Below are 12,928 nucleotides of genomic sequence, written 5' to 3'. Positions count from 1 at the left end.
CAATATTTACACAAAAACTTGTATATATAGTGAAGATTCTAAATTGTAAAAATCGTGACCCTCGGACCAAAACTGGGGCCCCAGGCGGGGTTCAAAGTTTAACATAGAAATACATAGGAAAATGTTTAAAAAATCTTCTTCTCAAGAACCACTGCACCAGAAATGCCAATATTTACACATAAGCTTGTATACATAGTGAAGATTCTAAATTGTAAAAATCGTGACCCTCGGACCAAAACTGGGGCCCCAGGCGGGGTTCAAATTTAACATAGATATACCTTAGGAAAATGTTTAAAAAATCTTCTTCTCAAGAACCACTGCACCAGAAATGCCAATATTTAGACAAAAGCTTGTATATATAGTGAAGATTCTAAATTGTAACAATCGTGACCCTCGGACCAAAACTGGGGCCCCAGGCGGGGTTCAAAGTTTAACATAGATATACCTTAGGAAAATGTTTAAAAAATCTTCTTCTCAAGAACCACTGCACCAGAAATGCCAATATTTACACAAAAGCTTGTATGTATAATGAAGATTCTAAATTGTAGAAATCGTGACCCTCAAATCAAAACTGCAGCCCCAGGCGGGGTTCAAAGTTTAACATAGAACTACATATGAAAAATGTTTAAAAATTTTCTTCTCAAAAACCACTTCACAGAAAATGCCAATACATACACAAACGGTTGTATATACAGTGAAGATTGTAAAAATAGTGACCCCTGAACAAAAAGTGGGGCCCCAGTAGGGGTTTAGATTTTAACATATATATAGGAAAATGTTTTAAAATCTTCTTCTCAAGAACTATAGTGCAACTGTTTGGGATATTACTATGCATACATGTACATCCTTAAATAATGTAGATTCAAAAAATTGTAACTCCCGGACAATTGATGGGCACCAAGAGGGGTTCAAAATTTAAACATTTTAAAAAACATAAAGGAAAAGTTTAAAAATTTTCTTCTCAAGAACTACAATGTTTTAGTTTGTGGAATTTCTACGCCTTCGCTCATATAGATTCCTAATTGGTAAAATCGTGACCCCCGGACCAATACTGGGGGCCCAAGATGGGGTCAAAGTTTATTATAGAAATATAAAGGTAACGTTAAAATATCTTCTTCTCGAGAACTACAATGCCTCAATTTGTGAGATTACTATCATGCATACAACCTTGGATAATGAAGGTTCGACAGTTTTAAAATAGTGACCCCTGGACTAATACTAGGGACCCAAGATGGGTTTAAAGTTAAATGTAGAAGTACCGGTATATATGGAAAATGTTTAAAATCTTCTTTTCGAGAACTACAATGCATCAGTTTGTCAGATAACTACGTAAGCACCCTCAAATAGAGTAGATTCGAAATTATAAAAGCTGTGACCTCAATCTAATACTGGGGCCCCAAGAGGTGTTCAAAGTTTAGCATAGAAATATAGAGGGAAAATGTTTTTCTAGGGAACTATAATGCTTCAGCTTGTGAGATAACTATGCAAGCATCCTTAAATAATGTAGATTCCAAATAATTAAAACTTTAGCCCTGGACTAATACTGTGGCCCCAAGAGGGGTTCAAAGTTTAACATAGAAAGATATATTGAAAATGTTTTTAAAAAGTTTTTCTCGAGAACTATAATGCTACAGTTTGTGAGATTATTATGCAAGGATCCTCAAATTGTGTAAACTCTAATGTAGTGGAACCAAGAGTTATCTTTCTTGATGTTCTGTACAGTCTGAGAGTTATTTCTCTTGAAGTGGAACTCTGCTACGTTCAGTTTTTCAGGTTGTGTACGTGCGGTCCTACCGCAGTGCTACACATTTTCATTCCTATGTTACTGTTTATGTTGTTCAAGCCAACCATAAACCTCGGACCATAACTGGGTCCCCAGAAAGGGGTTCAATGTTTAAAATAGAAAAAGCATATGCTACGAAATGTAATGTTACAAGGAACTGCTGTTCAGGTGAGCGATGTGGCCCATGGGCCTCTTGTAGTATTTTGAAATGCTGTTTGGTTTAACAGCATCTAAAACTTGTTGAGTAGAACTGTATTTTTCATGAAGATCATTTGAAGTTCTTTTTATGATTCAGGGGAATGGAATGAAGAAAATGAATCCTGCCAGGGAGAAGATGTAAGGAAACCAGGCATTCCAAAAAGTACAAGCACTCCATTGAAGCATAACATTCCCAGTTCAAGCAAAAGACAAGAGATCATTTATGCATCTTCTTCTATGAAGGCTTTATGTCCTGAAACAACCCTGAATAAAGAGGACAAAAATCCCACACTGAGCAATGCAGAAGTGAAGGATGAAAGGGATACAAATGAAAAACAGAAAGAAATTGAGTGTGAAAATGATAAAATGGATGTAGAGTTAGATGTAAAGATGAAAGAGGAGGAGAATATAAAGGATGATGATGATGATGAGGAGGAGGAGGAGAAGAATGATGATGGTGGTGATGATGTTGATGTCAAAGACCTAGAAATTTGTGATAATGGGGACACAAGGATAAAAAACGAAGAAGAAAATAGCGAAGAGAGTGAAGAGGAGGAGGGAGAAATTGGAGATGGGGACAAGTCTGAAAAAAGTTCTGATGATTCTGAAAGTGAAAGGGAGACTGAGGACTCGGATAAAGATTCAGACAGTGAAGGTTTGTAGTTTTTGTCATAAAAAAAATAAGGTAACTGGATAAATCTTGATATTGATTTCTCACTTTGTAAAGTAAGGAATAATTAGAGAATGTGTGATAATATCTCCTTTCATTAAGTGATTGTCTGATGAAAGCCAGAGTGCTTATTGTTTAGATTTAAAATTTTGTTTGTGAACATCATTGATAGATGTCTGCATATAAAATGGTGGGTAACTGTTTCCCAAAGTTTATTAAAGTTTGTTGTCTCGTAGAGGAAAAAGAGCAGAAAACAAGTAAATCTGTGATAGAGACAGATATGGATGTGCTTGATGTGTGTGCATCTGATGAGGAGTCATGGCTGAATGAGGAGGAAGATGGGAGGAGTCAGAAGGACTTTATAGAGGAAGATGAGCCTGAGATGGAAGACAGTGGAAATACAAAGGATGTGGCAGACAGGGAGGAGGAGGTTATGGAAGAGGTTGATATGGAAGTAGATGAAGCATCTGATGGAGAGAATAGGATTGAAGTGACACAGTGAGTATTGTTGATAAGTCTAAAGGTCTAAATTACTTTCTGAGGGGAAAAAATCAATCGATACTAAAGATAGCATTTATGATACTGTATAATGACTTTGATTATGAAATTAAATTGAAGTAAATCAGAGACCAAAAACTATTGAATAACTGGAGGAAATTATGAAATTAAAGTTGTTTCAGATAAAAGTTGGCTTACAGTATTGGCCATTATAAATTAAATTGATTCCATTTGATGGTATTTTAATTAAATTATTACAGGGAAAGTAAGCTGATTATTTGTCTTTTGTAGAACTTCTAAAAGCCAAGTGAATGAAAACGAGAATGTGACTGTCACAGAGAGCACGATGGTACAGATAATTTATTCGTTTATATTTCATGTTTTTGTATTTTTAACCGGGTTTTCCATTTTTCCAACGGAAATGTCCAACTGCCAAAAGTGTACCCTCATTGTATGGATAACTCCTCCTACAGTTTTCAAGATAGGAAGTTGTTCTTTTGCAGATCAATTGTACATATATCAGAGGTGTGCATATTGCTAGGATTTTGATTTCCGATAATTTATGGAAAAAATACCAGCTTTTGAACTTAGTCATTTTTTGGCAAAATATTGCATATAGGGTACCCTCGGCTTCCAAAAGGGTACCCTCATTGTAATGATAACTCCTCCTACAGTTTTCAAGATAGGAAGTTGTTCTTTTACAGATCAATTGTACATATATCAGAGGTGTGCATATTGCTAGGATTTTGATTTCCGATTATTTATGAAAAAAATATCAGCTTTTGAACTTAGTCATTTTTCGGCAAAATATTGCATATAGGGTACCCTCATTGTAAGGATGACTCCTCCTACAGTTTTCAAGATAGGAAGTTGATCTTTTGCAGATCAATTGTACATATATCAGAGGTGTGCATATTGCTAGGATTTTGATTTCCGATAATTTATGAAAAAAATACCAGCTGTTGAACTTAGTCATTTTTTGGCAAAATGTTGCATATAGGGTACCCTCATTGTACGGATAACTCCTCCTACAGTTTTCAAGATATGAAAATGTTCTTTTGCAGATCAATTGTACTTATATTAGAGGTGTGCATATTGCTAGGATTTTGATTTCCGATAATTTATCAAGAAAATACCAGCTTTTGAACTTAGTCATTTTTCGGCAAAATGTTGCATATAGGGTACTCCATTTCACTGGATACGGGTTGACATGGATTATGGATACAGTTCACATAAAAGAAAACCCGGTTTGCTGTCACATTGACAGCTTTTCACTTGTTAAAAAATATGCAGCATTTTTTTTGAATATGCATATTGTTGCTGTAAATGTTTTTCATTATTGAAAAAATTACCTCATTATGTGCTGATTCATTTCATAAGCTAGAAGAAATATTTTTTCAGGAATATGATGATGTGGACTTCCAATCCAACTCCATAATGAAGTCTTTGATTCCAAATGGATTCTGCTTCCAGTACATCAGTTACAATAAGTGCAACAAACCCATGTGTAAATACAGACACGATGTGCCCTCCAAGGTATGGCTTCTACTCCTCTCTCTTTGGGGTCTTTTCAAGGGAGTTGTTTTCAGTGTAAAATTAACCAATTGTTTCTTCTTTGACATGTATTTATAGGAAGAAATTTTCAAGAAGGGGATTCATGAGATTTCTCGTCTGTACAACCAGAGTGACAAAAAAACGTAAGTTAAATTCCAATGAATTACAAAAAGAAGAGTGTAATGTGAAGTGTATATATTGCAAGGCAAAATGTTGTACTATCCTGCTTTACTTTTTGACAGTGCTTTTGACATATACTATAAGCTGTTAGAGCTGAACTTTCACGACTTGATTCCCACCAAGTGCATCATGAAGTTAGTGAGATTGACAGAAGAAGACTACGATGTGACCTTGGCCTTTAGCCTTATCAGCCATGCAGAGAAAATCAAATCCATTGAGTATAGACATGATTATCCTTTTTATAAGTGAAATTATTTATAAAATTTAAAATTTCTTGTTTTAATTTTTAAAATCTGTTATAAATCTCATGGATTTGGTACTCATTTTTGCTTAATATTTGTAGGTTTCATTCAACCTTGATTTCCATGAGTAGTCTCACACCAGGATATTATGTGGAAAGTTTGTGGACATTGTTTACCTGTCTGCAAAAACTAAACAAATGTTTGACCAATAAGGATATAGTTGTCCTCTTCAGGTATATAATATTATTTATAGATATTTATATATATAATATGATTGTAGAAATGAACTAAGGAAAACTTTTGGGGGGGGGGATGGAATTATTTTTATGTAAAAGTTTCATGTGACCATTTATTTATGCAAATGTAAAGGTAAAACAAAAATGAAAATATGAAAATTGGTAAATCTCAAGTTATGGAAAAAAGAATATAAAAAGAAATAGTAACCCTTTCATACTGTGGCTTTATCAAGTGTGTTGTTCATAGAGCATTTGAAGAGAAGCAGCAGTGGCAGAGATTATGGAGCGCAATGATCTACAGTCTGCGATGCACTGGTTTCCTCCCCCCTGTGTACATCACTCGGTCAGCTCTGCAGGCTGTTGTGGGGGACACTGAGGGGTGTGTCATGGAGGCTGTCCAGTGGATAGAGAGCTGTGACCAAGAACAGCTGTACAATCAGGAGGATAAGGTCAGGAATTTATGTCATCATTGAATATCAGGGTTGCATTTTACAAAAGAAAGTATGACAAATTCTAAAATCTTGTACATCTCATGTCCAAAATTTTAACAAATCCATTCTTTCTGGACATATTCACTTGCTATTTGAATATTTCATTCTTTAGATGATAAATAATCAGCATTTAAATATTTGGTCATAAATCCTAAATTCATTTGTAAAACATAGCATAAGATTTTTGGGGAATTTGATCTTCATATGAAAATTCTAAGTATTTCTATAAACCTGTTTATGATAAAACAATAAAGCTTTGTAGGTTTTAACATATAGGCCACTAAACTCAAGTATTTTATTAACCTGGTTTTCCGGGAAAAATCCAGTTATTGAAATGGTGAAAATGGCGGGCGGGCGGATGCCAAAAGGGTACGGATGACTTCTCCTACAGTTTTCTAGATAGGAAGTTGTTCTTCTGCAGATCAATTGTACATATATTAGAGGTGTGCATATTGCAAGGATTTTGATTTCTGATAATTCATAAAAAAAATACCAGCTTTTGAACTTCATTATTTTTTGGCAAAATATTGCATATAGGGTACTCCATTTCACTGGATATGGTAGGTAGTGTTTATCAATTCAGGGTTGACATCGATTATGGGTACAGTTCACATATAAGAAAACCCAGTTTGCTGTCACATTGACAGCTTTTCACTTGTTTAAAATTAAAACTGAATGTGTATATTTTTAGCTTCTTGATGCAGTGGCTGACATTTGCCTTAAACATGATCATCTAAATGCAGCTGGAATTCTCAAATCCATAGCAAACAAAGTGCAACCCAGTGTCACAGAGGTTAGTATCTATATCTTAAACAGATTGCTTGTACAGAAATTAAAAGTAATATATATACTTGTAGTTCACTGAACAAAGGTGCATGTATATTATCAACTATTACATTTTTAAACTTTATGTATTTTTGTCGTAATGATTACATGTCACATCAGTGTTTTTATAAATGCTGAGTAGTAAGTTTGACTTGTTTTGACAGAGTACTAGCGGGGACCGTGACTCGGACACATCCAGTGTTAACTCCGAGGACAGGAATACTAATCTAGAAGATGCTAACTCTGATAACCACAAATTCTTCATCAACAGAATCATGGTACACCATTAGGCCAAAATAGAATTATTGTTTGTTTGGAATTGCCTCCCGCCTCATTGAAATTCCCCCACTGATAAAATTTTATTAACAAAAAATGAATTTTTCCCCAAGTCTTAATTAGATTAACTTCAAGTTTGAATTAAAAATTTCCCTCTCTCCCTCACTCCTGGGTCTGGAAACCTAAAGGCGGCAATTCCAAACAAAAAATTTTTTTAGGATGGCCTTAATGTTAAGGCTTTATGAGCTTGCAATTTATAAATTTCAATCTTTGATAAAATGCTCTGTTCTTTGAAGACTTACATGTACAATTGAAATTCAAACTTCACAACATAATATCAAATGTAAAAATTTGCAAATACATTTGACAAACCGGAGTGTTTTTTATGATAAAAGTTATATAAGGCTGATTCTGACTTTTAGACTGCTTTATAGTCTTGGACTGTAAGCCTGCTTATTTTTCATGTGTTTTTAGTGTACGCATTGAGAAACAAAAATATTGATATTTGTTCACAAATGTATAATGACTTTCTTCTAAACAAATTCGCAGGGGGTTAAGTTCTCCAAAAACTGGGAGTACCTGGCTCAGATATTCCTGGAACTGAGTAACATTGAGAGAGCACGAGATCCCCGCTATATTGGGGCATTCGTAGGAGTTTTCAAATTTGACAACAAGCAACCGAATGTACTTGTGGAGGCCTTTAAAGAATTCATGGAAAAAGTCAACTCTCTATTTTTGAAAGGTACAAGACCTGGAAGTTGGTGTTTTTCAAGGGGGGTAAAGAAATACTGTAGATTCCTAATTAAACGCGAGGAACTATTATCCGCGTAAAATCGCGAGGAGCACCCTTCGCAAATTTTAAAATCTCACCATTATTTTTTGAGAGTTGAGAACTATGAGAAATAAGGATAAAAGTTCTGTGTTCGCTATTTTATATTCTCGCGATTTGATACAAAACAGCGGGATTGCGGAATTAAGTACTCACATAATATTAGGAATTTACAGTAGACAAAATGTTGAATTTGATAAACTTTTACGTTAATTGTATCCCTATGTGTGCTCTCTTATACAGATAATGATTAAGGAGATGATTATTTTAGGCATTCATCACATCAATCAGAATGCATGTTTTCTGTTTTTTGATGAGAAGGAATTGACAAATCAAACAAATGTGCTGATATGTAAAAGAGGTCTCAATTATGATTTCAGAGAAAGCAGAGGATGATATGTCTCGTATGGACAGGCAATCCCTTGGTATCATTGGGGCGGAGCTGGTCAACTTCTGTGCCCTGTCCCAGTGGTGGAGGGAGGGCCTGAGTGTGGTCCAGACCCTGCACAACAGCAGCATTCAGTACCTGACCAGAAAGTCCCCTGGGGGTGCCCTAATGTCCACCATCGCTCTGGATGTGTGTCTTAGGTGTAAAAAGCCTTACCAAGCACTACAGCTGTTGTCAGGTAGTTTTTTTTTGTAAATTCATAAAACTTAGGGAGTATGGGTTATATGTCCTGATGAGTAGGGCACCTGTTTTGTGCAGTAGGGTCCATATTCAGTTCTTGGGAGGAAGAGATAAATCCTTTAGTATTGTTTTTTTTTTTGGCTTTAACAATTTGTTCAAAATTTTACTTTGGTTGATACTTACTGAGTAACCATTAGATAAATTTTAATTAAAAAGATATGGACATTATTTTCAATTGGAGATGTCTTGCAACTGTAGTCAGATCCATTGAGGTTGTAAATTCATTGCTCTTTGGTTTCAGAGTGCAGGTGGTCCTGTGTCAGTGGATTAAAGATGGACAAGCCTGACTTCAAAGAGCGAGTGGTACAGCTGAATACCCTGGTCAAACAGTTCACCAACATGAAGAGACCGTCTGTGGCCTTTGCTGTGCTCCGTAGGGTTCTGATGAAAGCTCAAATAGGTGAGGCAATCTGTGTTTATCAAGTTTTTTCAATGTTTGACATAGCACAGCATTTGCTGTATCAAGAAAATTCACTCAAAAATTCCATAACCCATCATTTAGAGTAAAACTGAAACTTTTTTAGCCATAAATGAATGCTACTATGTATTAACAGGTTTTCCCTTTTCATTACAGATCAGCAATTTGATCTCTACAACTCGCTTATAGGTAAACCTTTTACTGTCTGAATAGTAAGAATATACTATTATTGTAGAATCATTAAATATGAGAGGAACATTTTTTATCCAAAATGTTGATAGTCAATTTCTCTAATGAACTGTTTGTCAAGTTATAATTGATGGGTAAGAGACATCGGGCGAGTTCGATCATTAAAGCTGAACACCGCTCGTAAATAGGCACCGTCACACAGATACCTGATATATAAACCCTTCGATTTCGTTACACCCGATTGCACACCTGAACCTCGTGGCCGACATGTAGTATTACTTTCGTGGTCTTTAGATTTTATGCATTTTTTTCTTATCTTATGTTCATTTTCTGTTCGTAAATAATGCATTGACCAATTTATTTGATGTTAGTATTCTCCTGGCTTCAAAAAGTGCGTAAAATTTCATAGTTTCATCGCGACCGGGTGACACGGCGAGGCAAAATGTACGTCCACACAGGTGAGACCTCCACAGCGAAGTACTTTGAACTGTTTAGAGGTCTGTCCCTTATATAAGGGTTGTAGGGACAGCAGTGATTAAAGAGAAATATGGCGGACAGTGCCTATTTACGAGCGGTGTTCAGCTTTAACTAGAGTTAAACCACGATAGTAAGGAAAACTTATGGTGCGCATGTTTGTGTTCGAACGCACATTGGTCGATGTCTGGTTAAAAAAATGAGAAAGATGTTAATTGCTACCCAAATTTTACTGTTCATGAAAAAGGACGGACAATACCTTGTAAACACATTAAATCATATGTGTGCACGCTTAAATTTATCACATTGGATGTTGTTATGATTAAAAAAAGCAATTTTTGGAGGTTTCACTTTCCGCCGCCATCTTTAAACTACCTGACCAGAGACAGACCAGAGACTCTCCGTTGGTTGGACCACGGTTTCATTTTAGTCGGACTAAAGTGAGTTCGATCTCATTTTAGTCGAACTACGGCGACCGTGGTTTGTGATCGAACTCGCTCATTATCTACACCCTTGTTCTATGATTCCTGGTGCAATATTTGGACAAGTATTAAAGTATTCTGTTTTTATATTGTATGCGATATTTGATAATCATTTTCAGGTTTTGAAGAGAATTTTCATGTCATCATCACCCAGCTTTTGGACATTGGTGACCCAAGGACGGCACATGATGCCTACGAGGTCTGTAGAAATGCATGTGTGGCTGTTACCTCTGACCTTGGTTTGCTCCAGCGTTTAGTAGTGGCCTGCGGAGAGGCTCGGTATTTGACCGGTGTCCGTAATGTCTTTAACCACCTACAAGAGTTAAATGTGTACCCACCCCAGGAAATTCCCCATGAACTGAGGCCTCTCTGTATCAACCTGTTGGTGCAGATGTCGCTAACAGAGTGCATCATTCTGATTGAGGACTTCTTGCAGTGGCTCTACAAGTTTTTGTGTGATTGGTGCGTTCAGAATCGGACCTGTGTTGTTCCAGAACAATATCTGACTCTCAGTGTGAGAATGCCCAGCACAGGGGGCCCTGACCCTCAGATGAGAGCGTTGGACAGGAAATTGAAGGCCCTGAAGCACTTGATGGAGACCAGCTTGACACCAGCTCTCTCTGTATTTATTTCATCTCAAAGAATGGATAGGAGGATTCAAGTCACTATTCCATCTCTGTTTCAATATCTGTTGGCATTAGATGTAAGGGAGGGAGGTAAGACAATTGTTTAGATTGATTTATTTTGTACTCAGAAGGGCGCTTCGTTCAGGTTTTCGATAGTTGTTAAAGCTCAAGTCTTATTTTAAAGGGACCCAAATTTCAATGTAAAAAAACTATTTTTAGCTCACCTGAACCAAAGGCTCAAGTGAGCTATTCTGATCAAAATGTGTCCATTGTCTGTCGCTGTTGTCGTTGTAAACCTTTCCATGTTTTCATCTTCTGTAAAACCACTGGGCCGATTTCACCAAAACTTGGCACAAAGCATCACTGGGTGAAGGGGATTAAATTTGTTCAAATGAAGGGCCATATCCTCTTTAAAGGGGAAATAATTTAGAATCATTGATTTTTTTTTTTGTATTTTTCAAAAACCTACTCAGAAACAATTTAGCCAGAAAAGCTCAAATTTGAATGAAAGCATCCTCAGGTAGTGTAGATTCAAGCTTTTTCAAATCATGGTCCCCGGGGATAGAATGGGCCACAATGGGGTGGGGGTCAAGTTTTACAAAGAAATATAGAGAGAAAATCTTTAAAAATTCTTTTTCTGAAAAACTACTTGGCCAGAAAAGCTCAAATTTGTGTGGAAGCATCATCAGGTAGTGTAGATTCATGTTTGTTCAAATCATGGTCCTCAGGGGGTAGGTTAGGCCGGGATGGGGGGAGGGGATCAAGTTTAGAATAAGAATATATGTAGGGTGCCCCTATTGTATGGATAAGTTCTCCTACAGTTTTCAAGACAGGAAGTGGATGTTTTGCAAATCAATTGTACATATATTAGAGGTGTGCATATTACTTTGATTTTGATTTTTATGGCGTCCCATCTAGGGATCGTACGTCCGGAAGTTACATTTTTAGGAGCCAAACAACTCAAATGAGTGCAAAGTTTTCGTATGTGTTTCAAGAAAAATAGATGACATACTTCAATTTCGAGCAGAACTGTACGTCAACAAAACAAGTTTGCAGATTCGAAATGGTTGCCGTCTTTAAAAATGTTCACATTTTATTGAAAACAATATGTCTCGGTTTCAGCGGATGAATACACTAGCACCGAGACACATGCGATAGCTGGGCTTACATACTCAATTTGGTTATGAAATGTACTAGCCTGCAAAATAGATGATTTTGTATCCATATCGAAAATTGACAATGCACAAATGTTTGATCTTGTAGAAACAAAACTTCCTAATCGAGCGATAAGTACATCTACATAAACCAACTAGTGAACTACTTTCACTTTGTAAACAACGTGAATGGGTGCTTTCTTTTATCTACCCCCGATCTTTTCGGCCCGTGTCATTTGGATCCTTGTGAATTTTAGATGAAATTGATAATAAGAGACAGAGTGGTTATCAGCAGTATACAATATATAGAATTAAACACAATAATAATTTAAATATTTATTTCCATATAAATAGAGAAAAAAAATCTAAAAAATTTGTAACTCCTAAGATATTACTATAAACTTAAATTTTCAATTGAAATTCAAAACTTTTTAAGAATTAGGTGAGCAAATTTGTAATGAATTGTAATTTTATTAGTTATGTGATAAATAACATTTTCTATTTTTTTTGAAAAATTTTTTTTTTGATAATTTATGGAAAACAAAATACCAGCTTTTGAACTTGTCATTTTTTGGCAAAATATTGCATATAGGGTACCATCATTGTATGGATAAGTCCTCCTACAGTTTTCAAAATAGGAAGTTGTTCTTTTGCAGATCAATTAAACATATATCAGAGGTATGCATATTGCTAGGATTTTGATTTTCGATAATTTATGAAAATAATACCAGCTTTTGAACTTGGTCATTTTTTGGCAAAATATTGCATATAGGGTACCCTCATTGTACGGATAAGTCCTCCTACAGTTTTCAAAATAGGAAGTTGTTCTTTTGCAGATCAGTTATACATATATCAGAGGTATGCATATTGCTAGGATTTTGATTTTCGATAATTTATGAAAAAAATACCAGCTTTTGAACTTCATTATTTTTTGGCAAAATATTGCATATAGGGTACCCTCATTGTACGGATAAGTCCTCCTACAGTTTTCAAAACAGGAAGTTGTTCTTTTGCAGATCAATTACACATATATCAGAGGTATGCATATTGTTAGGATTTTGATTTTCGATAATTTATGAAAAAAATACCAGCTTTTGAACTTAGTCATTTTTGGC

The 12,928-nt window shown here is 35.7% G+C and overlaps 1 protein-coding gene across 2 annotated transcripts in view; it reads left to right on the top strand.

Moving 5' to 3' along the window:
* The window catches only part of LOC105335671 (uncharacterized), a 28,309-nt gene that overhangs the window by 12,624 nt on the left and 2,757 nt on the right, over window positions 1-12,928 (top strand). For both annotated transcript variants that reach the window (XM_034472082.2, XM_034472081.2), the window contains 15 exons: window positions 2,079-2,636; window positions 2,888-3,149; window positions 3,441-3,498; window positions 4,551-4,685; window positions 4,782-4,846; window positions 4,946-5,101; window positions 5,227-5,358; window positions 5,609-5,810; window positions 6,544-6,645; window positions 6,842-6,955; window positions 7,503-7,695; window positions 8,163-8,408; window positions 8,712-8,870; window positions 9,045-9,077; window positions 10,153-10,749. In XM_034472082.2, coding sequence (XP_034327973.2) covers window positions 2,079-2,636; window positions 2,888-3,149; window positions 3,441-3,498; window positions 4,551-4,685; window positions 4,782-4,846; window positions 4,946-5,101; window positions 5,227-5,358; window positions 5,609-5,810; window positions 6,544-6,645; window positions 6,842-6,955; window positions 7,503-7,695; window positions 8,163-8,408; window positions 8,712-8,870; window positions 9,045-9,077; window positions 10,153-10,749 — 3,012 coding nt within the window. The remainder of the gene's footprint in view (window positions 1-2,078; window positions 2,637-2,887; window positions 3,150-3,440; window positions 3,499-4,550; window positions 4,686-4,781; window positions 4,847-4,945; window positions 5,102-5,226; window positions 5,359-5,608; window positions 5,811-6,543; window positions 6,646-6,841; window positions 6,956-7,502; window positions 7,696-8,162; window positions 8,409-8,711; window positions 8,871-9,044; window positions 9,078-10,152; window positions 10,750-12,928) is intronic.

This window comes from Magallana gigas, chromosome 8, assembly GCF_963853765.1.
Source record: "Magallana gigas chromosome 8, xbMagGiga1.1, whole genome shotgun sequence".
Lineage (NCBI taxonomy): Eukaryota > Metazoa > Mollusca > Bivalvia > Ostreida > Ostreidae > Magallana > Magallana gigas.
This window is presented reverse-complemented; position numbering and strand designations above follow the sequence as displayed.